Source organism: Pituophis catenifer, unplaced genomic scaffold (genome assembly GCF_029215685.1).
Source record: "Pituophis catenifer annectens isolate HBS135680 unplaced genomic scaffold, rPitCat1.0.hap2 SCAF_1, whole genome shotgun sequence".
NCBI classification, from domain to species: domain Eukaryota; kingdom Metazoa; phylum Chordata; class Lepidosauria; order Squamata; family Colubridae; genus Pituophis; species Pituophis catenifer.
In genome coordinates, this window is record NW_027256881.1 from 36,817,736 (window position 1) to 36,845,138 (window position 27,403).

At 39.7% G+C, this 27,403-nt stretch overlaps 1 protein-coding gene across 1 annotated transcript in view; it reads right to left on the reverse strand.

Annotated features, from left to right (window-relative positions):
* ACSS1 (acyl-CoA synthetase short chain family member 1) overlaps nucleotides 1–15,051 on the reverse strand; it is a 55,266-nt gene extending 40,215 nt beyond the window's left edge. The window contains exon 1 of the mRNA XM_070947816.1: nucleotides 14,653–15,051. Coding sequence (XP_070803917.1) covers nucleotides 14,653–14,983 — 331 coding nt within the window. The 5' untranslated portion in view covers nucleotides 14,984–15,051. The remainder of the gene's footprint in view (nucleotides 1–14,652) is intronic.
* Between the last annotated feature and the right edge of the window lie 12,352 nt (nucleotides 15,052–27,403).

Below are 27,403 nucleotides of genomic sequence, written 5' to 3' on the forward strand. Positions count from 1 at the left end.
ACTTTCAGTTTTGAACATTTGCACACCGAGCACTCGAGGTAGTTTTCACAGTTTTTTATTATGGCACCCTCGGTACAATTGGCCATTTTCTGTATCACGGGAAAACTGGCGTGTCCAAGCTTGCGATGCAAAAGGTGGGCACAGTTGTCATGCATTGGTTTGCCTATTGAGGGTCTTCTTTGGGTGTGTTTGTTGTGTTGTGTTTCTGGTGTCATGTTACCATCTTTATCTACCTCTCTCCCGCCTACCTGTTCACCCTCAGTCCTGCCTTGGCCAGTGTCTTCTGCGTTCTCTGAACTGGTGTTTATGCTGTGGGCGTGATTCTCATAGAAAGCTATGTAGGGCAATCCTTGGTTAATGGTTACTCTCCCTATATCTTTCCCTTCCTTGCTAACCTTCACGTTGCCTTTTGTGAATATCATCTCAACCCCTGACTCTCTGCTAAGCTTTACTGCGGCCAGGATGTTGTGGGGTATCTCCGGGACTAGTAGTACCCCCTCTATTTTCCCTACGCCTGGTAATGTAATTGTCCCTTTGCCTGTTACTCTAACCTGGTTCTGGTCTGCAACTTTGATGGAAAAATCCTCTCTCTTGAATGATGAGAGTAGTTTCTGATTGTATGTGGTGTGGTTGGAGGCTCCCGAGTCCAGGAGCCAAGAGCTGGTGTCTTTGTCTTGGTGTGTGGTGTGTGTGTGCTCCCCTATTCCATATAGGGACCCTGTCCTGCTGTCGCGTGAACTGTCCCTGTTTCCCTTCCTATCCCTGGGGATGGGTGAGTCTCTACGCCTATACCTTTCTCCGGATGTGTGCCTTTCTGTTTGTCTGTGTCCATGCTCTGGCCTGCCTCTCTCCCTATAGTTCTTGGGGCAGTCCCTTTTGATGTGTCCCCTCGACCCGCAGATGTAGCACTCGGGGGTGTTGTGTTGTTTCTCTTGGAAAACTACTCTCCTCTCACTCTTGTGTTCTCTGGGAGGGCCGGGGCGGCTCCTCCTCAAATTATCTTCTGCGATGAGCCTGTTGGATAGCCTCTCCACAGACAGCATCCCTAGGCTAACGGTGTCTAGATGAGTCAGGAAGTTATTCCATGAGTGATCTAAAGAGTTGATTATCACACTCTTCATGATTTGGTCGGAAATAACTTCTCCCCTAAGGTGTAGCTCTGCTCTGGTACCACTTAAGGACACTAGGTGCTCACTCATGGGGGTCCCTGGCTTAAGTCTGGCGGAAAAGAAGTCCTTGGAAATTTGCGTGGTGGTGGACACGCTCTCACTATAAAACAATCCAAACATTTTCCCTATGATTTCGGATACTGTGAGGTTATGGCCAATACAGTGGTAAATTGTGGGGGAAATACTGGCAATTAAAAGGTAGAATGCCTTATGGTGCATGCAATCCAGCTCTAAAGTCCATGGTCTCTCTGGGGGGTCATTAATAAAATGAGACATGTTTTCTTTCAGAAACACCACCTGGAGCTGCTGTGACCACTCTAGGATATTACCCCCATCCATCCTCAACTTGGGAAAGTCAACAGGTAAGTTCCCAGCACTAGTAGTAAAATTACTTACTGCTGGCTGCTGTCCATGGTTCCTTATGTTCCTATAGCAGCAGTAGGGCATGGGAACGCTTGCCGGCAGTTTAAAAGTCCCGCTTTGTAATTTTTTTCTTTTTTCTTCCTCTAGGCGGAAGAGCGCATGCGCGAAGTCCATTTCAGCTCCGCCATCGCCGAGGAAGGACCTGTTCGTCGCGGCTCCGCTGTAGAGGCCTCTGCTGGTCGGGTAGGCCTCGGCCTCGGCCTTGGGGGTCCAGGCGTCCTCTGGAAGGGGTCGTCCAGCTGCTGCTTCCCTGGAGTGAAGATCTCGGCGGTGCTGGGGCTCCGGCGACGGTTGTAAGTAGCTGCCCCAATCCATGCGGTCCGGGGTGCGCGGCCTGGGCGATCGGAGGCGCGGTGTCCCTGGGGTGCGAAGGTGGGCTGGCAAATCGTCGCGGGCGTCGGTGGCTCTCGGGTGGGTGCCCCGCTGCCCCTCTCCTCGTCTTCCCTTCTGCTTCGGCCTCTCCGGCTTCTCTTTGGTGATTTTGAGGCCTGGGCCGAAGGCGGCGGCAAGGGTCTTCATGGCCCTATCCACTTGCCGCTCGCTGGGGGTGTACCAGGGGTCGGAGTCAGATTCGGTTCCCTCTCCCTGGTCACTTTCATCATTGTTTATGGTCCGGCATTTTTCGCGCGCCGGCCATTTTGAATTCTGATCGCTGATTGGTTGGGGGTCGGCCATCTTGTCTGACCATGTGGACAAAGATGGCCGCCGTTTCAAATTTAGAGCGGGGCTTTGGGGCTCGGTGGCCGTTGGGGGTGCCCTTTTGGGCGATCCACTCACCGAGTCCAGCTCCTCGAGTTCAGAGTCTGAGCCCTCTTCGCTCCTTGCCACTTCGCGGTCGATTATGAAGCTCCGCAGGTTGGCAAGGAGGTTCTTGTCGCCGGCTCGCTCTTTCAGCAGCTGCAGGACGTCGAGTCGCAGCTTCTCTTCCTCTTGGTCGTGGTGGTGGGCCCTTTTTCCTTTTTCGATCTCCCCCTTTTCTTCCGTCGCTGTGGCTTTGGGGGTGGCTGAGGTTCCTGCCTTCCCTGGCGAGTCTGATGGGTTGCTCTCCCGTTGCTTCGGAGGTGTCGCCATTCTGCAGGTAGGTATGGGTCCTTGTCTTGTGGCTTGGGATCTTTGGGCCTTACCAACCATCCTCTGCTACCATTTTGTTACAAGGAATGGTGGATCAGGCCCAATAAAGAGACTTGAGTCATCTGGTAAAATATATCTCTTTTATTTGCAGGTTCATCACATCATCACTTGAATGCATCAGGAACTGGGGCGAGGAGGAGTGTGCCCACCTTTTATACCTGTGGGCGGGGATTCAGGTAAGGAGGAGTCTATGGGAGGAGCTGACCAGGTGGGAGTCTGGGTTAACCCCTGCACTGCTGCGCTATAGCTGATCCCTGGCACGGGCAGAGCATTTATACCTGACAGATTCTCCATATAGTCTTTCTTGGCAATAATGCTGAAGGGATTGTTACTGCCTTCTTCAAGGATAGTTTCCTACTTCCTCAATCTAGCCCACAGCTATACAATTTCATTATGGTATTCCATTTAAATATTAGGCATGACTCTACCACTGTCTATGAAATAGAAATGGAATACATGGGAGAAAAAAAGAAGCAAACAGAGGAATAATTTACATATACTTGGGTTAAGTTTATTACTATATAACTCTTGACCCAAGAGTTTATTACTCTTGGGTCAAGAGTCGTCATAAGAAAAAAGAATCAAACATCTTGACAAAATAGATCAGGAGTGCACTGCTTCAGCCTGTTACACTTGCCTACCACTGATTATTCTAGTACACAATTTCTTAAATTGTTTTATAGAATACCAATATATTCTGAAAAATTTGAAGATATTCCAAGATTTGTATGTATATATTGAACCCATTTAATTACATTAGCCAAACAAATGTACTATTCATGAATGAAGAGTAGGGATAATTCTTCTTAGACATCACAATGATACAATTGAAAAAAGAATGCGTCACTAGATTTTGGATGAAAGCTCATAGTGAAGGTTTTAGATCAAAATACACTACACTTCCTACCACCTTTTATTTACATATATCTTTGTAAAACTAATTTTTTAGCACTCACTACAATCAAGATCAAATGTTAAAATAAGGTGAATTTTAGACTGATTCTAAAACTGTTTCAAAGTAAAGAAACAGATTTACTACAACTTTGACAACTCTTTGGACCTAAAAAGACTCAAATCTGAGTCAGCATTTATCAGGAGGAACTTTATGTCAGATTGTAATAGCCTATAGCAAGAGAGTTCTAGAGCTGAAAGCATAAAAGGAACATTTTTTTGGCAATATATTTATTAAGGATTTACTGTTGGGTAAGAATTTTGGCAGAATGATAAGAAAAATCATCTCTTCAGGAAACAATGAGATAAAAGCCATAAACAAAGAACAAAAGAGGAAGTCAGTATCCCTCCCCCTTTTAAAAAGGTTGTGTGGTCATATTATGCATCTTTATCAGCTCTCAGAGCCCCAGGCTTATCTACTAATGAAAGCTAAGTGTTTTGAAGAAGAGATAGAGAGGTGGAGAAAAGCAACTTCATCCTGTAGTGGGTAGTGGAACCAAGTGAATTATTATAGAGGAGTGCATGTTTGTTGCTTCAAAATCAAAGAACCTGAGATACTTTTCAACACTCCTTTTGAATGAAGGCCTGCTGATGAATCAATGACAAGTTCATGATTCAATGAATGATTCAATGATGAATCAATTACTTCAACCAGGATAAACAGCCAATTCTGACTTAACATGTTAAAGATTTGGTAGAAAAAGCTGCACTTCAATTCCTACCCAACATAAGGCAATTAACAGGAAGGTGGTAAGATAAAATTGCAGATAACTATCATAGATCAACTTCCCTGAGTAGGTACTTGATCCCACATAGGCTGGGTTCACACAATCAATCAATCAATCAATCAATCAGAATAGAGCTGGAAGGGACCTTGGGAGGTCCAGTCTCTTCTTAAAAACCTCCAGTGATAAAGCACCCAAAATATGTACCACTGGTTAATTGTCCTCACCATTAAGGAGTTTCTCCTTAATTTCAGGTTGCATCTTTCCATTCATTTGATTAGTTTCCATCTACTGTTTCTTGTCCTACCCTCTGGATCATACTATGCCATAATTAGCTATAATTAGCTACCATATACACCACACACACACACACATATACATACACACATACATATCTCACATATACATGAGTAGGGTTTACTTTACATATTGCCCTAAATCATAATCTGCAAATTAAAATGGCTACTGTCCTTCAATATATTATGCCAAAAGGGAACCATATTATGATTTATTTTAAATCAGGTCACTATCTTCCAATTGTAAACACATCTGTTCTCCCATTCAGGTTAAAACAACAGCCCCAAACCTTTTGGGCACCAGGTACCGGTTCTGTGGAAAAAAACCCAATAATTTTCATGGTCCAGAGGTATGTGGTTTCACGAACTAACTATCATGCGCAGATGAAGCTTCACTTGCTTGCGCAGCCCAGTTCCTAATGGGCCAGGGACTGCTATCAGTCCACGGCCTGGGGGTTGGGAACCCCTGGTTAGAAGGTTAAACTAGCCTCCAAATAATTATTTTTGATGGTTATTCTTGACTGCTACTTTCATAATCTTTTCTGTATTTAGCCATTATATTGATGTTTTTATCTCTGTTCTCCAGATTTGCTTGTATTATGGGTGGCCATAATAGATGAATTAAATAAGTATATCCCATAAATAAATTAGGGTTACACCAATGGGCAAAGGCACTGATTTGCTTTTTTATTTAGGGTATTTATATTTCAGTTTTAATATTTTTAAATTTTATTCTATTTATTTTGTTGTTAGCAATCTTAAACACTACTTAATGTAAAAGTGAGTTATATATTTAATAAAATCATAAATAAAATAGAAGTTAGATACTAAATTCATGTATTAAATGCAACCTGCATTTATCTAAAAAATATAATTTTTATTTTTTTAAAATGCATGAAGTTATTGATTGTAAAAGAACATTTCTCTATCCCTATATCTAATATGTGATTCCATTTTAACAAAATCTGGCAAGGAGTTAGAAAGTACAAGGAGTACTATAAAAAGGGAAGTAAAAAATCAAGATGGATAGTTACATTCAGACGCTACAATACACACCTCACATACATACTTAAAAACTAGGACTGTGCACACTTTTAAAAAATGATCTGTAATATGTTTAGAAATGTCACAAACAGTCCCTACTCATTAAAGCTGCATCTTTAAAAGGACTTATAAAAGCAGCCATGTGGGTTTTTTTGCTTTTATGCAAGAACAGAAGCTTAGCTTGAAAATGGAGATAGTTACTTTATTGTATAGTAGCAGAGAAGTATTGTAAGGTCTTTTGGATCATTTCCAAAATTTATACAGCTGTACTCCATAAACTATACTTCAATACTTAATAAATTTATTTACAGGGATTTTGCAGTTAGCAAGAATCTAAAACATAAGACCACTTCTGGAAAATTAGTAATAACTACCATTAATAAATTCCACTGTATGAATATATAGCTTTTGGAGTACAGCTAACTTATTCTTGGAACAAAAGACTAAACACTAGTCAATGATCAAACTGAAATGGTTTTAATGCAGTGTCTTAATTATGAATAAGCTATCCATTTGTAGCTATTAAAGGCACATGTCTTGTTGAATATTAACTTGTAAAATGCAGCAGATGAAGATAATTATATAGTATTTCTGGAAATATAAAGTATGGTTTTTCTCAACTATTTTAGCTTATGCCAATTGCAATAACAAAATCTGAACACAGCCATGTCATAGATAATTGAAACATTAATTCTGCTTTCTTGACGAACTGCATACGCCAGCTCTTGGTCTGTTATTTGTTTTATAACACTGTTACTAATCTACATTAGAAAAATCAAATCAAATAATTATTAGGGAGTAGGTTTTATTGAGCTCTGTGAAATTTAAGTTCTGAGTAAATACAAGTTTTGCAGTGTACAAGAAATAGCCCTAGTAGATTTTTTAAAAATAAACCTAAGCATAGGTATAAATCAGTTTACTGTGCAGTACCTAAATTTTTAGGACATGAGACAGGATCTGATGTTTCTAATAGAGTTTCTATGTAGAAAAAGCTTTTGTTTTTACAGGAGAGTACAAATATTTTTTAAAAAACTACAGTTTCTAAATATTTATTATTAAATGTATATATATAAAAGCGAAATACCACTCACGCATCATCACAAAATCTCCAGAACTGTAAAGCCTACAAACTTGAAATTTGCCACGTATGTTCCTCTTGGCTTCTAGGTGCTCACTAAGAAAGGATTTTTCAAATGACCATCAGAGCATTAGTATTTCCTATATTGTTATTAACACTTTCTGATGCTAAGAAGTTCTACTCCCCCACCCCACTTGAAAAGAAATCTGTTCCAAATGCAAAACACAAGCAGAGGAGAGGAGTTTCAGTTTCAGTTTTACTTTCACAGCAGCAAGCAGGGGATAGGATAGGGGAGGCTTCTGTAGGGCAAGGCTAAGGGAGAGAAGGGGAGAGGAGAGACCGATTGTAACTGCTCATTAATTTTCAAGCTGTAAATATTAATTTATCAAGCCCGATCATATAATTTTGTAGTGGAGCACGGATATTCAGCTAGTTTATACATAGACTAAATAATTACAGTCTACACTTTTGTTGAATACCTTTGATGTCAGATATTTTATTTGTCAGGGTTGGCTAGCTGTTTTAGTTGTGGTTATAAAACTTTAACCTAGACCTAAGGGCACCTGTTCCCCTACATTTATCTGTCCCATCAAGTCTGGCAGGAAAAGCTTCTTGCGGGCCCCGCCTGCTGGGAATGTTGTTAGGGAATGTCATCATGCAGGAAATACTATAGGAAGAAAGCCTTTTCTGTTGTGGCCCCCTACCCTATGGAACCTCACTCCCCCCCCTCCAAGTTGAAGTTGGCCCCTGCCCTGTTGCTCTTCAGAAAGGCCTTCAAAACATTATTTTATCAACTAGCTTGCATATGTCATATATGCTGGAGATTGTTATGTGACAGTTAATGGAAGGCACCCTCTGTCCATTTTCCTACTGTTTTTATTTGTTTTTATTTAAATTTAAGTTGGTTGCTTTAATGGTTTTCATATGTTATATTACTATGTATGCCACTCAAAGTCACTATGTGAGATGGCTGTCTATACAAATGTGATTAAATAATTAAATAATCTTATTACTGATATAATATTCCATTATGAATTTTAGCTTTACTATTGATAATGAAACCTTGATTAATTAATTGTATCTATAAATAAACTGGTGCTAAGATGTGATGAAAGCTAAGTGAGGATCTTACTCCCCAAATTTAAGAAGTGTATACTATATAGCATCAAAATACGCACACAAAGTATCTGCTAAGAAGCAGTTTAATATATTATTACTGTTTGTATTAGTGTTAATCATCAATGCTATCACATGCCTTTGGGTTATAGAAATTGTGAAAACAGGGGCATAAATAGGCTACTTCAAGTTGAACACCATAGAAACCAATTCTGTTATCACAACCACTGAGTTTATCTAGATTTGCCACCTCTATACCTTTGAATAAAACTCTATGTGAATATTGGAGAGAGATTCAACAAGTGTTCTTTTTTCACATTTTGTATTTGTTTTGAATTTGGTCTGGTTATCATTAGTCTTCAAATATTGCCTTACAAACTATGTTAACAATAGAATACATTCATTTTATCATCTGGGCAATTCTTTGTCACTACTCTAAACAAGGTGATCTGAAATACAGCATTATTTGTTGTCAATCTTCTATATGTTTATATATTTGCTGAACAACATAAAGTCACCATTTAACTAACAATGGAGTGTCTAAGGATGTTCTTTATTAAGCACATTTCTAGGGCACTCATTCAAAGCAATTTTGGTAGAGTATTTTAAAAGGACTTTGTTCCTAAGCTTTGTTTTTATCAAGCCTAAACAGGCTGATTCAACCAATCGATAATATACATAATTATTACAGAATATAATATTCTGCATTCAATTCTTTGATTTCATTTACTTTACAAAATGCTATTTCAAGACTCATTTTTATTGATGACCAAATTTTTAGTATATTACGGTATATTGTGATTGCATGCTATCAAATTTTCATTTCTTTAGCCTGTTTCAGTCTTGCTTTAATTTAATTAAAATATGCAAAGCTTCATAATATCCAGGTATTTAACATAATATTTATTTTCTTATTCATTACAGGTGTGTATATTTTCTGTAGTATCTTGGGTGTTCCTTTAAATATGTATGGTTGCATTTCATTTATTTTAATTATAACGGTTGGGTTTTACTGGCTAGTTGTTATATTAACAATTAATTATTATTTAACTAAAAATAATTCACTGCATTAATTTTTGGCAACAGTTTTGTAACTATTTTGATTTTCTTTTAATTTGTACCAGGCCTAGAAAAAGGCATAGAATAATTTATTATTATTATGGTTGGTCACACAGTCAGACAAGTGTTTAAGCTGGATTTGGCATTTTTAATCCACCCATATTCTTCCCAAAGACCTGGGATAGGCAAATTTTTTTGTTTGATGGTGTTAAAGAGTATCGTTGCAGGATGTAAGATGTTCCAAATAAAGCTGACTTTTGCAATTGACTAATGCTGATTTTGCCCATTATTATTATTTGTGTGGGTTGTACTATTATTGCTATTATTTGACAATTACCAGAGTGTAGCTGTGTCATTGGTATGAGTCCAACATAGTACTGGAAAAAAGGAAAGTAATATTATAGCTTCATATAAGGGAAACATTTTGCATGGTCTAAAACAGGGGTGTCAAACTCGATTTCATTGAGGGCCACATCAGGGTTGTGTTTGACCTTGGGGGCCCGGGGGTGGGTGAGGCCAGGGTGGGCATGGCCAGCTCAACATCACTCATATCAGGGTGCCTGTGGCAGCCCGAGCGCTCTGCCAGCAAAAATGGGCTCCCGAGCTCTGTTTTCAGCTGCAGCAGCCTCCTGCAACCCTCTGCCAGCAAAAACAGAGCTCGGGAGGACTGCCCGTGGCCCTCACGAGCTCTGTTTTTGCTGCCAGAGGCACCGCGGACTGTTTCCAGGTTGGCCCCATGGGCCAGATCTAAGCACCCCGCGGGCCGGATCTGGCCCCTGGACCTTGAGTTTGACACCCTGGTCTAAAATATTAAATGGCCAAAAGCTCACTGTGAAACAGTATTGCCGTGATACAAAATCTGTATAATCACACCTTGCCGCCATGACTCATAAAAAGACCATGTTGATTACTGCTAGATTCTGTATGACAAAGTGGGTAAGAAAACTATTCTGGAAGCCCATGAGTTAACAGTACAATTGTATTTCCTATGTTAGGAGCAACCTATAAGGTCAATTTAAATATACAATATTTACATATATTACAATCTTGAGGGCATTTATGAAAACTTAGTTCAGATAGCTTTACTTACTTGAGATTCTCTGGAAAAAAAAATAGATCCCACTACAATAATTAATGTGGCAGATATATCCAGACTAAACTATATTGGAGGTATCCTGAAAATCATTTCAAAAGCTTCAGATGGTATAGTATGAAATTACTGTATTGCTTACAGGGCTGGGCAATTTTATAACAGCTACATTCGTGGCAAAGGCTTCCAGAGCCAAATCAAAATCCTTGTTGAGATCATGTTATCTGAAAAACTGCGTGCATTATATGAATCTGTTTAGGGTTCACCAATACAATCTGTTAGAATAGCAGACCAAAATTATGTTTTTTTTTACCGTATCCTTGTAGAATACCCTTCAACAAATATGTGTGTGGGAGTATGTGTGCATGAATATGGTGTATACCTCCATACTTTTTAAACAGGCCTCAAAAACTGAATATTTCAGAGCACTTTTAATTTAAAGGTTGCCAACTTTTATTATGAATCAGACATTTTGCTATCGCATTTAATTATTAATACTACTGTTTTAATCAACAATATTTTGTACCATATCACTCTATTTCAATTTATAAAGTATGTTGAAGAGACTTCGCCACAAGAGATATCATACACCTACATTAAATAAAAAATAAATCCATAAATATGGTACTAAAATTCATTTATTATTTGTTCTACTAAGTTAAGCAATAATCATTGTGATGTCACAATTTCCTTCTGCCAAAATAGCAATTCTTCATGTAAGCTCATTCTGTTCCTCACAAGGACCTGCTTTCTTTCACTTCCTATTTTCTCAATACTGTTCAAACCAGAGATATACAAAATGACTTTCTAAATGTACACATAGATATATTTAACAAACATTGAATTGTAGATTACTTTGTATATACATTATACTTAAATACAGGCAAGGGGAACCTTTCTAAAAAAAATTTTTTTATCACAGGACACCATTATAACTGTAACCACATTTCATCATCTAAACAAATATCTGTTAGAATAGATGGCAAAAAATATAGAATTTGGGGGATATTTGGACCCTCCAGAAACAAGGTTCTTCTATTTCTAGTTCTAGATGGGATGACGCTACCCCAGACAGACTCGGTCTGCAATCTGGGGGATCTCCTAGACTTACAGCTCCTTGTTGAAGATGCGAGCTGTGACTACTACTGGGCCTTGAGCCTTTTGGAACTGAGTCGCAGAAGTGGTGAGTGAGTGCATGTGTGCGCGCTCCATTTGTGTGAACGGTGGGTGCGCGTGCCACCATTCTCACAAATGGAACTGCACGTGCATGCTTACCCACCACACACACAGAACCATCCCCTCCACCCCCCCCTCCACCAGTCCGCAAAGTCGAAAAGGTTGGGGAACTCTCAGTTAGGAGACCCTTTGCACACTTTTGGGCAGTGCACCAGTTGTATCATTCCTGGCCGGGAGGCCCTGCTCATTATCACCCATGCCCTTGTAACTTAGATTACTGCAACTCTCTTTACATAGAGCTGCCCTTAAAGAGCATTCAGAAAATTCAACTGGTGCAAAATGTGGCTGCATGGGTAGTAAATAGTACCGGCTACATGGCACATGTAACACCACGATTAATAATGTGAGCTGCACTGGTTGCTTTTTTTTTTTTTTTTTAATTTGATTTATATGCCGCCCTTCTCCGGAGACTCAGGGCGGCTTACAATGCGTTAAGCAATAGCCTTCATACTTTTGTATATTTATACAAAGTCAGTTTATTGCCCCCACAAACTGGGTCCTCATTTTACCTACCTTAGAAAGGATGGAAGGCTGAGTCAACCTTGAGCCTGGTGAGATTCGAATTTACAGTAATTGCAGACAGCTGGTGTTAATCACAATGCTTTTAGTCTGCTGAGCCACCAGGCTCTTATATGTTTCCAAGCCCAGTTCAAAGTATTGGTTGTCATCTTTAAAGTTCTACAAGGCTTGGGATCTGAAGACCATCGTTTTCCAAGAGTCTGTGCCCATTAAGTTTGATTCAGCTGATTGGGTACGCTGCAGCTCCTGTCAGCAAAAGTGTGTTGACTAATGCAAACTAGAAGACAGGTCTTCTGTGCTGTAGTCCCTGCCTTGTGGAATATTATTCTCTGGGAGATTAAAATGGCATCAACCCTGTTGGCTTTTTGCAACGCTTTAAAACTTGACTACGTGCCCAGGCTTGGAGCTCAGAATGTGTTAAGGGCCCTATTTCTTGGCTATATTGTTAGTTGATTAATTATCTTGCTGCTATTTGAATTTATTTTAGCAATAGTAATAGCACTTAGATTTATATACAGCTTCATAGTACTTTACAACCCTCTCTAAGCAGTTTACAGAGTCAGCATATCGCCCCTAACAATCTGGGTTCTCATTTTACCAACCTTGGAAGGATGGAAGGCTGAGTCAACCTTGAGCCTGGTGAGATTCGATCTGCCAAATTGCTGGCAGACAGTGATCAGCAGAAGTAGCCTGCAGTACTGCACTCTAACCATTGCACCAACACGGCTCATTTTCCAGATGTTTTTATTTTTTAAAATGTTTTATCATTTTAGAATTGTAAGCAACCCAGAGTGACTTGGTTGAGTTGTGCAGATACATAAATCAACAGATAAGTAAATAAATAAAATAAAGAACACATAGGCAAATGCGCTCTATATAGGGCTATCCTTGAAGAGTATTTGGAAACTACAGCTGGAGCAGAATGCCACCATGCCGACAGCTCTAATGGCTCCTAGGATGGCCCATGTAACACCACTGTTGTGTGAACTACACTGCTTGCCAGTCTGCTTCCAGATATAATTCAAGTTGTTGATTATGATCTTTAAAGCCCTTTTATCGCATGAGACCAGGATGAGAAATTTTCTCACCTCAATGGGATTGGCTCACCCCGCTCATTTCAGCAGAAGGAGCATGCTGAAGACCTCACTGGTCAAGGAATTCTAGCCTTTTCTGCTGTGACTTCCACCCTCTGGAACATCTCACTCTCACCTTCTTAGCCTTCCATAAGAACCTCAAAGCTTGGCTCTATTGATTGGCTTGGGGCCCCAAGGGTCTTCCATGCTGGAGGTGGTTAATGGATTAAGAGAAAAATTCCACCTCAACTCAGCAGTATTTTAGGTTTTTTTACATTTAATATCCGTTCATTTTAATATTTAATGTTTTAATATTTTGTACCTTTGTTTTTATATTTGTAAGCTACCCAGAGTCGCCTTCACAGTGAAATGAGCAGCATATAAATTCTTAATAAATTAAATTAAATTAATTTAATTTAATAAATTAAAACTGATGAAATTTCTTAAAATATTTTGATGTTTCAAATTTTCACGTTTAAAATCTTAGTAGCATATTAAAATAGTATGTTAGTGCTTAAGTGCTTAAGTACTTAAGTACTAAAGACTTTTACTTTTAAGTAAAGTCCTTTATCATACTAGACAAGCTGCTTTTTCAGATCTTAATACTAAGTATTTTAGTTTCCATGTACTTCTATGTTTCATTTTCTATTTCAAGAATGGCACTTTAGTTTCCTTAATAGAAGTTGTTTTTGGGAATCTATAATTTTAGCGGTAAGTCCCTATAATTAAACCGGTTAAGTGACACAATAAATGCTATACGTTCATTCTATAACCGTGGGTTATCGGACGTAGAACAGATGATCCCAATCTTTAGAGCATTGTTTCTCAACCTTGGAAGCTTGAAGAGGGGTGGATTTCAACTCCCAGAATCCCCCAGCCAGCGCTGCTGGCTGGGGGATTCTGGGAGTTGAAGTCCACCCCTCTTCAAGCTACCAAGGTTGAGAAACACTGCTTTAGAGCATGTTAAGCATGCTCTCTCGCTATGCTAGAATTCCATTTTCATACAAGGTTTTTAAATGTTGGCATCACTTAATTCATAACCTTTTACCGACTGATTTATATCCCATCCCTCCCCTAGGACTCTCCTACTGTACTTGCGAACTTAAGTATCTACAGCAACCAAAGCATTTTAAAGTTTTGTCTTGGATCTTCCCTCACCCAGCGAATCCTATTGGCTCTAGCACCCATCAAGCAATGGGAAGCTAGTATTTAAATTAGCCGAATCCAACCTATTGTAACCGAGAGATCGGTTTTTAAAGTCGCAGTCTTCCTCTCTCTGTCTCTTCCTCCCTCCCTCTCTCTCTCTGTGCAAGGGCGGAGTATTTTGAGCGAAAACTATTGCACATAAAGTACAGCCTCGGCCGCAAAACGTTGCGACTCCGAGTCAGGCCTTCTTAGAATGCGTTCGTACCCCCGATCGGTTTTGGGAAGGAGAGTCGGATGAAACCTCGGTGCTGTCACTGCGTTCCCCCACCCCATTTTCCGCCGCACTATAGCTACGCCAATATTCCGATTAGAGGGTGCGGGATTCCAGATAACTCGGGTGCGACTTGCCTGCAGACAATTTGGGCGTGACTTCCAAATGCCGGAGAGCAGAGCTTCCACCGTGCCTTTCTCTTTCGAAACCTGGAGGCTAAATATTAATCATCGACCCGCCCGGAGAAGAAAAGAGCCGAGGGACCCCGAGGCAGTTTCGGTGCCGTCGCCGTCCCTTCCCCCGTCAAGGAAAAGGCGCCTCTTACCCGCCACGTTTAACCGACCGCCTAAGAACCAGCGGATCCGGCCCTGCGCGAAATCCCACTCGCAGTCGGTGTGGTGCGGGGTGTCCCATTGCAGCGTCTCCCGTGCCAGAGCCCCCCAGAAAGGGCCGGGCTCCCGGGCTGCCCGCTCGCACAGCTGCCAGTAGTTTCCCTTCAGGGAGGAAGCGCGCGGTTCACTTCGCCCCCCGCGATCGCTTCTGCTACGGTGGGCAAAAGAGAGGGGTGCCCAGGGGGTCCTTAGGCAGCTGTGCCTCCAGAGCTGCTGCTGCCTTCCTACGGCGCTCCGCAGGTGGCTCAAGGCGGCGATTGCCATGGGCGCTTGGCTCCACCACCAAAGACCGGAGAGGGAGGGAGCCGAGGGCGGTTAGCCCGCCGAATGCCGCCGCCTGACCGGTGAAGAGTCTCAGGGGGAACGGGCCGAGCCTCAGGGAGGCGCCAGGCAGCTGTGCCAAGGAAGCCCTTGCGCGCCGCCTCGGCTCCGCATTACGCCTTTTCCTCCCCTTCTCTCCTCCCCCGGTGTCCGCCCGCGTTTGGAGGAGTTCCTCGCAGAAATCTCCAACTTTTGACAACGAGGAAGAAACTTCTAAGAAGCTGACCGAACGTTGGTGCCGCTGAGGTTCAGGGCAGCGTGAAGCTTCCTAACCCCGTAGGAGGACGATCCCCATCCCTCCCAGATAACTTGGAAATGCCAGTTAAGGTGACTCGAGGCTGACATATCCATTGAGGAAGTCGAAGAGCATTAAATTGTGGTGCCAAGCGCGCGCACGTGGTTGAGGTTTATAGAGGATAGAAAGAGCCAGGCGGTGTGGGAATCGTGGGTTGGGGCAGCAGCTACCTCGGGGGGAAAAAAACCCCTTCCTCTTGCCCAGAATATTAGAAAATTACCGTGGATAATTTTCCAGTTTAACTAGCTAAAATATAAACTAACTAAAGAAAAACAACTGGCAAAAACGTGATCAAAAGGTTGGGAGGATGGGAGAGAGAACCGTGAAGATACAAGAATTTACATTATCTAAATCCATCTATATATCCAAAGAACACAAAACTTCCTAGAATATCTAGAAACAATGCTGAGGGTAATAAGCATAGACAGTCCCAAAGGGAGTGATATTTAGTTACCCTCTTATGTATATAAAGGCAGAATAAAATAGAAAGTAGGATACCAGGTGATTCTTCTGTTCTGCCTCATGAAGGAAACAATCTGATGAATCCAGATAGAGTATCCAATTTCACCTTCTCATCAGTGCAGTCCAGTCCAGTCGTGGTTTTCACTTACCTTCGCTACCAGTTCAGAACTGTGAGTGTGCACGTTTCTGAACCGGGGCGAACTGGTAGAAACCCACCACTGGTGCAGTACCCCAAACTGTGTATCAGAATGGGTAATACCACTGTTATTCACAACCCTAGTCCCTGTTTTTTTTCAGCCTGAGGAAGCAATCCCTGGACAAGGGACTTTACAAGGCATATGCCAGCATATTATCAGACCAGCATCCCCCAGTCTTCTGGGCACCAGGGACTGGTTCCATGGAAAGAGGTTTTTCCACAGACCAGAGGGGGCTTGGTTTCATGTGCTGCCTGCATCCCATGGATGGGGCTTCACTTGTTTGCACTTGTTTCTGACATGCTGTGGTACCAGTCCATGGATCGGGGGTTGGGGACTTCTGAGTTAGACAATACTTCTGTTTTCCCCTTTTCTTGCATGTCCTTCCCCTAGTGTAAGTTAATATCTGTGTATTTCAAATTGGGTCTGAACTGCTTTATGTTTACAATTCTAATCACCTGGTGATTCACCTCACATACTCTGGTTCAAGTTGGTTGTTCCACATGTACTTGTTCCACAGAACAGTACAGATAGTCTTTACTGACTGACTGCTTCATTCAGTAACTGTTTGAAGTTAGAACAGCACTGAAGTAGTAGATTTATAACCAGTAGTCAGCTTGCAGCCATCATAGCATCCCTATGGTAATGTGATCACGATTTAGGCACTTCAAAATGGGGCACATTTATGATGGTTGTAGCATCCCATGGTCATTAGATAGCTATTTGCAATCTTCACAGACAGCTTTCAACAAGCAAAATCAATAGCAGTAATAGTAGCACTTAGACTTATACATCACTCCACAGTGCTTTATAGCCCTCTCTGTACAATTTACAAAGTCAGCATATTGCCCCCAACAATCTGGATCCTTTTTTTACTGACTTCAGAAGGATGGAAGACTGAGTCAACCTTGAGCCCATCAGGATGAAACTCCAGATTATGGGCAGAATTAGCCTGCAATACTGCATTCTAACCACTGCACTACCAGTGGTTAGATGTCAGTGAGGAAGCTGGCAGGAAGCTGTCACGTGTTATTGTATTTAGCAACCTACAGTGATTCACTTTTCGAGTGCAACAGAATTAATGTCCTGAATCCAATGTAATCATGTCATATTTACATACTGTACACTAACATTAACAACCATGTTGCTTAGCAACAGTTGCTTGTCCCAATTGTGGTCAGTAAGTAAAGATCACCTGTATTCCACCTTTGTAAATGACAGGATTAAAGTGCTTTGTTTCTTGTTGTAGGCAAAGGGTATGTTCCCATTAAAGAATATATATCCAATGATAGATATCCTGTCAGATTTATCTCCAGCCCAATCAGAATCTCTACATCCAATACATTTTGCTTATTGGTAGTTATAGGTTGTTTTAAATTAAAGTCAATAGCTGCTTTTAAGTATGCTTAAACTTTTTACTGCTGTCCAGTCTGCCCCTTCTGGCTAGCAGTCCTATTTCATTGAATCTTGATACTTGCATATTTAATACTGGTCCAAAAATGTCATAATCCTCACCATATTTTTAATGTAGACCTTTGCTACTAACTTAGCTTTATGAAATTCCATACAATGCGTCTTTGAACATTGTGCTTTGTTTTGAAAAACACTTCCAGGCTCCCCCCCCACCTTGCTTGGGTAATTTCACTAAAATCCATGTTTTATTTTTATGTAAGGATTCAATTTCTTCCTATGCAATTTCTATCCACTTCTGTGCCTCAGTTGTTACTAGTCCTTGTACTTATTTCCATGAATTAGAATCAGGCACTTCCTATAGTACACTAGTGTAAACCAGTCTTATATATATATCAGACACATCTTTGAGATATTCTTAATTCTGATTCTCTGTGTTAGCAGACTTCTGAATCTGATGTTATTCCTCCCTTCAGAGAGATCTGGGATTGTCAGACATTGTTGTTTAATCATTTCTCAAACCCATTTTCGGTAATCTGCAATGTCATTATTGTTGTTGTAAAACTAGGCCGGTTTGCACTAGTATGTAAATATTGCAGCTTATTTTGCGTTATCCTTTCTTCTCATAAAAAGGAGCAGCACTGCATATGTTTACTTTTCCAGTTTGTAATCTTATAGCCTTTTATTCCTATTTATTAACTAGGCATTCTTCCTACTTGAGATCAACAGTTTAGTTTTTCCTTCTTTTTCCTCAAAGATTGTCTCACAGTCTTGCATCAAGCAAGAGGTATCTCATCATAATTAGCAAGCTTTGATTTATTTATTTTTTTGCAACCCCATTTTGCTCAGGGCTGAAACATATTTTTTTATGTTTTATGTCTTTATTGTTCGAGTATTTTTCAAACTCCTGGTTGCAATATTCTTCCCTGTTATCAGACTATAATTATTATTTTTTGTTCAACTTATTTTCTACATGACACAGAACGATTTGAATTTCTCAAATACTTCACTCTTACTGATTAAGAGATAAGTGCAAATATACTTCGAATGACAGTCTATGAATGTTATAAAGTAGTTTTTCCTGTCCTTTGTTTTTTGTGTCAAGGGACCACAAATATTTTCACCACAAATGTGAAAACACCAGTTCAAATGCCTGGCTAGATTCTTTGAATTCTAGCACAGAAACATTTTTTTTTTTTAGTTTTTGCCTTTAAATAACTTCATATTTTAATTCTCTTTGTTTCTTGCAAGGTTTAACATTAAATCCATTTATTAAGTCTTTGTCTTTTATTTTCTTAATTACAGAGTAATCTCTGTGACCAAATCTTCAAATTTTGGATATGGAGGAACCATTTCCCACTCAATCCTACCAAGACTGAATCCAGTCAGATCTGAGGATATTCCTTCTTTGACCTTGGATGGGTTAGCTTTATACTCTTCAAGGTAGCTAGACAGTCTTCAGGTCTTCCTGGACTTAAAATTACTGCTAAAAGAGCAGTTGTCGGGCTGCTGACCTGTGGCCATGAAGGCCTTTACATAACTCCATCTGATGCACCAATTGCACTCTTTCCCAATTCAGAAGATGTTTCAGACAGTCATCGCGCCTTATTGCCTTGTGGCTTGATTACTGTACACAGTTTACATGGGTGTGCCCTTGAAGACCTCCTGGAAGCTTCATGTGGTCCTGAATGCAACAATGTGAACAGCAGTGGACATGACTTGCTATGCCCATGTGACACTTCTGTTCCAAGAGCTGTACTGGTTGTTGGTTCATCATATTTGCCATCTTTTATCCTTATACTTGTACAGTATGTTTAATTGATTTTAGTGTAATATTTTTGTTGTGGGCCATTCAGAGTCATTCAACTACAATTGGTCACACACTGCTAGATTGGATCTGGCATTTTTGTTCTCTTACGAAGTCTTTCCTAAGGACCTGGGATTGTCAGAAGGTGTTGTTTAATAATATTTAAAATATTGTTGCAGGATATGAACTGTTCCAAGTGAAGCTGCCTTTTGCAATTGACTGATGACGATGTTGTCAATGCCAATGATGTTCAAATGGTGTTCCAAAAGTTTTGGAATTGCACTCAAGGTGGCCATTACAATTGGTATTATTTTTGTCTCGTTTTGCCATAGTTCCATTTGCAGATCTTTATATTTTGTTGATTTCTCCAAATCTTTCTCTATTTTTTTTTTGTTGTCTCTATGTATTGCAATGTTTACTATCTAATTAACAATTGGATAGATAGTAATTGTTAATTGTTAATCTCATGCATTGTGTGGCAGACGCTTGTCTTCTCAACTCTGGCTTTGTATGCATTTTTCTTAAGATGTGGTCTTGTGCAGCCAGAATTTGCCTGTTTCTTTCTTCAACTTTCCTGTTCCATTGCCAGATCTTCTTGTTATCTGCTTGGCCTGCTTTTTTTTTTTTAAATGTACTGGCCATGTTATCTTTTGCCTTGCCAAGTCTCATTTTGTCTTTCTTGGAGGCCTGTTGGGTCTCTCCAGTAATCAGTAAGCCTTCATGGTGTACTAACTTCAGTGCATTTTTTTCACAGTTCTTGAGATAGTCTTCCAATGCCCTTTTTTCTTTTTAGACTGTCTGGTGTATTTACAACCTTCCACACCCACTTATTTTCCTTGGTAAGTATTGTCTGTCAACATTGCTGCATGTATAAAGAGTATGATTCATCGTCACTGTTTTTCTGATCTTCCTATCCAAGGCTATCCATTCTCTTTGAGTCCACTCCACTGTTGCTCAGATGGAAATTTTGTCAATGCAAAGATTTTCTAATTGCTGTTTAAGATTTTTTAGTATGACACTCAGGGTTGCTATTGTAGCACATTTCTCTAGGCCAAATTCCATTGCTATATTTGTGCTAAGATTTGTCAAGATTTGTTTTTTTTGATAGCCAAGTTTTGTTTTCTTAAATCATTGAAATTGCCATCATATTATTATTACAGGGCCTAGCTTCTTAAATTTGGCTCAGAAATGCATTCATTATCACAAAATGGGTATTAAATGATTTTGTCTACAAAGAAAAATAAGTGGGTTACATTGAGAGACAATTGAAATGTTCAAATCTCTCTGAAAGTTATCCCATGAATACTATCATCTTCTTCCCTTAGCAATAAAGGTGAAAACTAGTAGCAGTCAAAAATAACTGGATAGTGCCCTCGTCTGTTCATTACATGTGTGACATATTTTAGAAGCACTATTATTTTATGGGTTTCATGCAAAACACTAGGCTAAAATGTTGTTAGCTAGTTTATGGCTCAATATGTTAAATAATCCCAGCTACCTTCTGGTTTTGTGTGAATTCAAGCAATGTGGTTAATTCTGTTAGCCACTTTGACTCTTATTGACTAAGTAGACACAATTATGCAGTTTTCTTGGTAATGGTACATAATATTCTTCCAGATTATTTTAGTTTCGAAGCCTTAAAAGGCTGATATTCCTTGGTGATTTCTGTAAAATAGCTGGGGGGTGGGGTTTCTCCCATAGAAAAGTGGCTGTTCTCTGTAGCTTCAGTGCAGTCTGGTAAAAGATGCATTTGTTTTAAGGAATCTCATAATTCAGCTACTGTACATGAACATCTCCACATGCATCTTTTGGTCTTCAAATTTGAAAAGCTGAACAACCTTACTATCAATTAAGCCCTTGTGCAATTCTTTTTTGCTTACTTTTTTAAAAAAAGTGTCATATGCACAGATCAGATCATTTATAGGCCGTTACAAACTTTAAAATTGAACTAATTAAAATAGAAGTAGCTTGTACTGACATAAATATATTATATTAGATTACAGAAGTTTCTGTAGGTTTGGTTTCATTTTTAATGTCTGTTTTAATATTTTATAGTGATTAATAATTGAAAACTGACTAATATTGAATGGTAAAGTGAAATGGAAACAAGCAACTGTTAAGTCTGTTTAGAAGAGAGAGAAAAAGAATTGTTAAAAATAATCACAAGGTACTGTTTGACCATTGAAATCATCCTCTGTTTCACTTGGTTACCAGATGAATTCTGGAAACTAAAAGAGTACAGCTCACAAAATGGAATGTAAAATTTATTGTTAGCACCTATCAAAAACTTGTGTTACATTGTACATGGAGTACATTGAAAATATATTTTGAAATGCAGTTCTTTATATATTTTATGAAACAAATCTCAAGGCATTTTTGCTATGTTCCTGTATGTATTTATTGTGAATTTTTAGGAAACCAGTTGTTTATTCATAAGTATTTAAAATGTTTTCAGTAATAAGTAGTTATTACAGATTTTTTAATCCATGGACATCAGCTCATATGTCTGGAGTTTGTTGCCCACAGAAGCAGCATTCAGCAAGAATATGAGTATTGCTATGCTGTATACCAGTGTTGGTGAACCTTTTTTCCCTTGGGTGCCGAAAGCATGGACGCACACATGCGTGCACCCATAATGCAATGCCCACCTGCAGGCCCCGTGCATGTGCGTGGGACCCTCCCCCGCCCCCTGTGTATGTGCACGCAATACCCATTTTGGTGCTAGCAGGATCCCTGAAGTTGCCTGGAACCAAAAACAGGGCACGCGGGGGATGCCGCACCCCTCCATGCCCTTTTTTGGTGCTAGCAGGCCTCCCTGAAGCCTCCTGGAACCAAAAATTAGGTGCACGGGAGGTACCACACCCCCATCCCCGCACATGCATGCGTGACCCACCCCACCCCCCTGTGCATGTGTGTGCGTCTTCCAGCAGGGACCCGAAAACCAGCTGGCCGGTGGGGGGCCAGCAGGCATGCGCGGTGGAGCTAATCTGGGCATCGGCTCATGTGCCCTCAGAGATGACTCCACGTGCCACCTGTGGCACACGTACCATAGGTTCACCATCACCGCTGTATACTCTACTGATTTAAATAGACAAGCATCTGTGTTTCACAAGAAAGACTGTATGATTAATAAAATAAAATAAACCTTGAGTACAACTGGTGGAACTCTCAGGGTGAATCAGATCAAGCATGGATGAAAGCCCATTAAAGCATTATTCCCTAATGGAGGAGTTAACAAAGAAGGCTTGGCTTTCTGTCTCCATTGTGTCGGTATTGAGTATGTTTTTTTTCACACTGTGAGGAACCTCCTCTTCATATGGCACCTGCTGTGTGACAGGAAACGTGGGATAGAGCAGTCAGAGGCTCACTCTGAGCATTGTGTCACTCCTTATGAATATATTGGATCTGTCTTACTTTGTATTCTAAAACTGGGGAAAAGTCACATTGAGATAATTGAAACGACCATTTGTCATTTGATGCTTTGAATTATTTTTAGCTTGGGAATCCTCAGATGAAGCCACCTCCCCTTTACTCAGTTTTTGCCCTTTCTAGTTAAATCCCCGCCCTGATAAAGGGAATTCACATTTCCTTGAAGGAGCAGTTATGTTCTAATCTGTTAAAACCATTGTTAAATAAGTCAGCTGATCCCAAATATACAATTTAACTTTAAGGAGATCAAAAAAGAAATAGTAACTGCAGGAACAGCTGCTAGAGGATACCAATTAACTGCATCCATTTTAATCAACTCTTTAGGGCGGTCATTTGATTGATTCATTATTATTATTATTATTAGTGGATGACTTAAACCCCTGGAGCAGAGACCATCTCCAGCATCATTAAGCCACTGAGCCACCGCGCCTCTTCACTGATTGATTGATTGATTGATTGATTGATTATTGTAATTGTTTCATCTTTAGATCATGGTAATCATGCCTATCAGCTATTTACATGAATAAAATATTCATGGGCCAATAGTATACTAAAAATATGAAACTTGAGTATTCTCCGAGTCTTCTCAGGCACATAAAGATAGCAACTTCTACATACCATTCAAAAGAGACAATCAAAAAGCCAAAGCAAAACAAAAAGACCAAAACACTTCCTTACTAAGAACAGGTGAACAGGAATTAACATCAAGATTAACATCAGACATCAAGTACATCAGACATCAAGAAGTAAACAATGCCCCAATCAAGGAACTACTAAGACAAACAAGCTAACAATAAATAACAGACTAATTCAGGAACATCAAGACCAGTCCTACCAATACTGAGAGGGCAAGGTAAGCCATTTGTATATAAAATGAGAACAAACCCCGCTCCCTTCTACCAGCAGCAGTGATGGTGTTACCTAGTTTGGTAATGAAATGTCTGCAAGAAAGCAACCTCAGAGAGCACCAAGACTCACTACATGAGTCTTATTTAGTTACCTTGGTGGATAACCTATGGCAAGAATTGAATGGAAGGAGGGTAACCGTGTATGTTTTTTTTAGGTCACTTAATGATGTTTAATTCATAGGTTCAAAACCTGTTGGATCAATTCGGGAACTCCTAACTGGCTAAGTATAGATCTTGAGAATATTGTTCAGGAGTAATGCTGCCCGTCCTGTTGGGTCATGTCCAGAAGGTGGTGCTGGGGTACTATTGTTCTGCAGTGAATTCTTTGGCTGTAGTAAGACATAGAAATACTATCTTATCCTTCTGTTTTTTAGTAACTTTGGGTGTCCAGTCTAAGTCTGCTGCTGAAATCTTCCAGTCATACAGCAAGAACAACACAGAATAATAAGTGAACTATCCAGGACAAATCAAGCAAAATACAGGAATCAAGATAAAACTATTTGTAGCCCAGGGTTGAACTGTGGGTTTCTTGGTGCTCTCTGAATTTGATGGTTTTCTTGCAAATGTTTCATTACCAAACTAGGTAAGATCAGCAGTGCTAGTGATGAGGATGTTACTTAGTTTGATAAGAAAAAGCCTGCAAGAAAACCACCAAGCTCAGAGAGCACCAAGGAACCCAAAGATTGTTGACCTGACATTTGGTCAAAATATGAACACTAGATGGCACTAAAGAGTTGGAATTTTGTATCTTTTGGGTGTCATCCAGAGGTTATATGATTTTGCAGCCAAGAAGCAGCCAGAGAGCATTTTTAAAAGTTGTACTTCAAGATAGGGGTGTTGCTGAGTGTAGGCTAGCAGGTTGAGTTACCCTCAAATGCAGCAAATAAAACTGCTGCAAAAGCCAAGATTTGAAGCCAAAGCAATGGTAAAGGTAGAAGAAGGCTGTATCGCCCAAATGCCAACTGGTATTCTTGCATTGGGGTGCTTGTGTGCAGCATTCACCTATTGGGTGCTTTGGATTGTACAGTTTCTTGGCAGAAGTATAACTCATTTTAGTTGACCCAATCATAACAAAGGCAAAAAAAATGAGAACCACAAAAAAGTGTCTGCAAAAATATATATATTCAGTTATATAACAGTTCACTCTCTCTTATAACTGAATTCTTATTGTAGAAAGCATAGAGGCAAATGACTGGACAGAAGGAATTATTGTCACAAAACAACCACACCAAGAACTGAGTGGATCATTAACTCCAACATCTCAAGCTTCCCTCCTTTGCCACACTCCTAGATTATTTGCATACAATGCCTTGTGTGGTTGTTTTGTGGGAAATATATTGTTTCCATACTAAAACACCTCTAGCCCTCTTCAGGCTGCCTTAGGAGTGGGTTGAAAATAAGTAGCAACATCACAAGAATAACTTTGAATGGTAAAGAGGCTGTTTCGATGCGTTCAATTCAGCCATGATGAATAAGGGTGAACAGACTGAAATTAAGTCCAGACAAGAGACAATTGCTGAACACTCATGAGGAAATCAAATTATGAATATGCAATTTAGCTTATTTGAAATGGGGCTGTATTTTGCTCCTAGGAAAGCAAGGCAGTCTGGCTGCACTCCTTAACTCCAGCTGTCTCTCGGCTGTCTGGATGGCTGAAATGCCAGTAGGGCAGCTGCTTAACTAAATTTTGTGCTCCAGCTGTGATTCCTAAGCAGACCAGAAGTGGCTACAGTTATAAATATCTTACCTTCCTCAGTTATTTACCTGTATTACCTGTAATTCATGCCCTGCTTCCTTTGAGAAGGGTCAAAAGCTTCAGTTGATGCAAAATGCAACATCTAGGCTGCCAAATAATATGCAGTACTAGGATCATATTCTGTATGCTAATCCTGCACTTATGATCAATTATTTTCTCTGGTTGAAGATGTGGGTTTTAACTTGAAATCAAACAGCTTTAGTTCTATCTAAGGAATTCCTTATTTCAGTAGAAAACTTGTCTGGGTATTGAGGCTGGCAGGAGACATTCTTTAAAAATAGCCCCATTTTTACCTGTTTTGCCAGGCTTGTCTGAAGAGCAGATGGAAGAGGATGTTCCCAATATTACTCCCAATCTATGGAAAAGTCTTCCCTGAGAATTGCATTTACCCCCCATATTTCCACTTGTTGAGATCTTCGTTTTCAGACAAGTCCTTTAATATTTAAATTAATTTTTAACTGTGTTTATATTTTCTCATATTTTAAATTATTTATCTTATTTTAGATAGTTATACACTGTAAGTACCCCATGGGCAGATATACAGGCTACAAATAAAACAAAAGTAAACGTATTAAGAGAAATAACTTTTTTGTCAAGAGATAGAACCAAGTCTGATCCTTACATTCTTGTAGCTTCCCTTTATCCAGCTCAGTTTTCTGTCATATTTTAAATTTATGTTTATTGTTACTCCAAAATGTTAAATATCAGTAAAATGCAGTGGTATTTAAAAAATATGTAATATATAATACATGTAACCTTCAGCAGCAAATAATCAGGTAACCACTTCATGCAAAAACATTTCATTGCACCTCTTCAGTTTTTCACTTTTCTTATCAGTAAATACAGAGTATTGAGAAGTCTTTTTCTGTTGCTTTTTTCCACAGAAGATAATTTAGGATAAATATGTTAATCAGCAACACAGACCAAGATTGCATAAAAAGGGGCCCCCAATCAGAGCTTGCAATTCACACACGATCTTAAAATGAAATAGGAAAGAATCTAGCAAGCTTTTATAACATTTTATATAAATTTTAAAAATTAGCCCTTCTATTATCCTTTCTGAGGCAATTTTGTAAAGCATCACCTTTGCTTAATCTTCCAATCCAAAACAACACCAGACAGCAAGGTAGGATGAATCTAGATAAAATGCCAGTCACAAATTAATACTGTTAAACTGTTTAGTAATGACAAAATACAGAGGTTTCTGAAATGAACACGCACAGCCTTCCTGTTTAGAAAATGTGTCCTCAGATGCTAGAGCCATTTATTATTAAAACATGGGAGGGTGTCTCTTTATGAAGGCCAATATATTATCCAGATAATGTTGTAACATCCTCCCCCCAATTCAGATCTAGATAATTTAAATTGTCACATTTTTAAATGTCCTCCCTTACACTCCCTGCCACCATTAATTCAGTAAATACTTTTAAATCCCGGGATCTAACTGTCCATATGGCAAAGTGAAAAGATGTACATATGATAGAAAATGTTGCTGTAACCCAGATAAATTAAAAGGAATGTGGAATTACTTACAGCATTATGCATGTTTCTATTTTAAACATTCCAGATTGGGGTGGGGTGGGGGGAGAGTGGATGTTTCTAGCCAAGGATTTATAATCTTTATTCTTGCAGTTTATATAAATGCCTTTATGGTTGTACCAACCAGCCCATACTTAGTATCAGCACAATAATAATTAGTGGAGGTTATCAGTTGGATAATATGAATCTGTGTCTAATTACTGAATGCTATTTCATAAGCTTTTAGTCCCTCTGCATAGGTAAAGAACCTTTTCAGCCCTGATAGCCATGCAGGTTATCCAGTAGCAACTCATAAGCTGCATTCTTGTGAAGGAAGCCTATGGCTGCCCTGCCTGAAATTGTTCCTCTGCCATTTGGGTCTGCCATCAGCATCTTATATATTATTTCAACTCAAAAAGGAATTCATCATTTTGACTTGCATATCAGAATTAATTGTTTCTGCCTGGCACACTAGATCCAGGAGGATTGGTATGTTCTGGGTCCAATCCATTAAGTAGAGCCATCTGGCAGAATCTCAGAAGAGGTCTTCTGTGTTCTAGTGCCTGCCCTTCAGATCATCATCA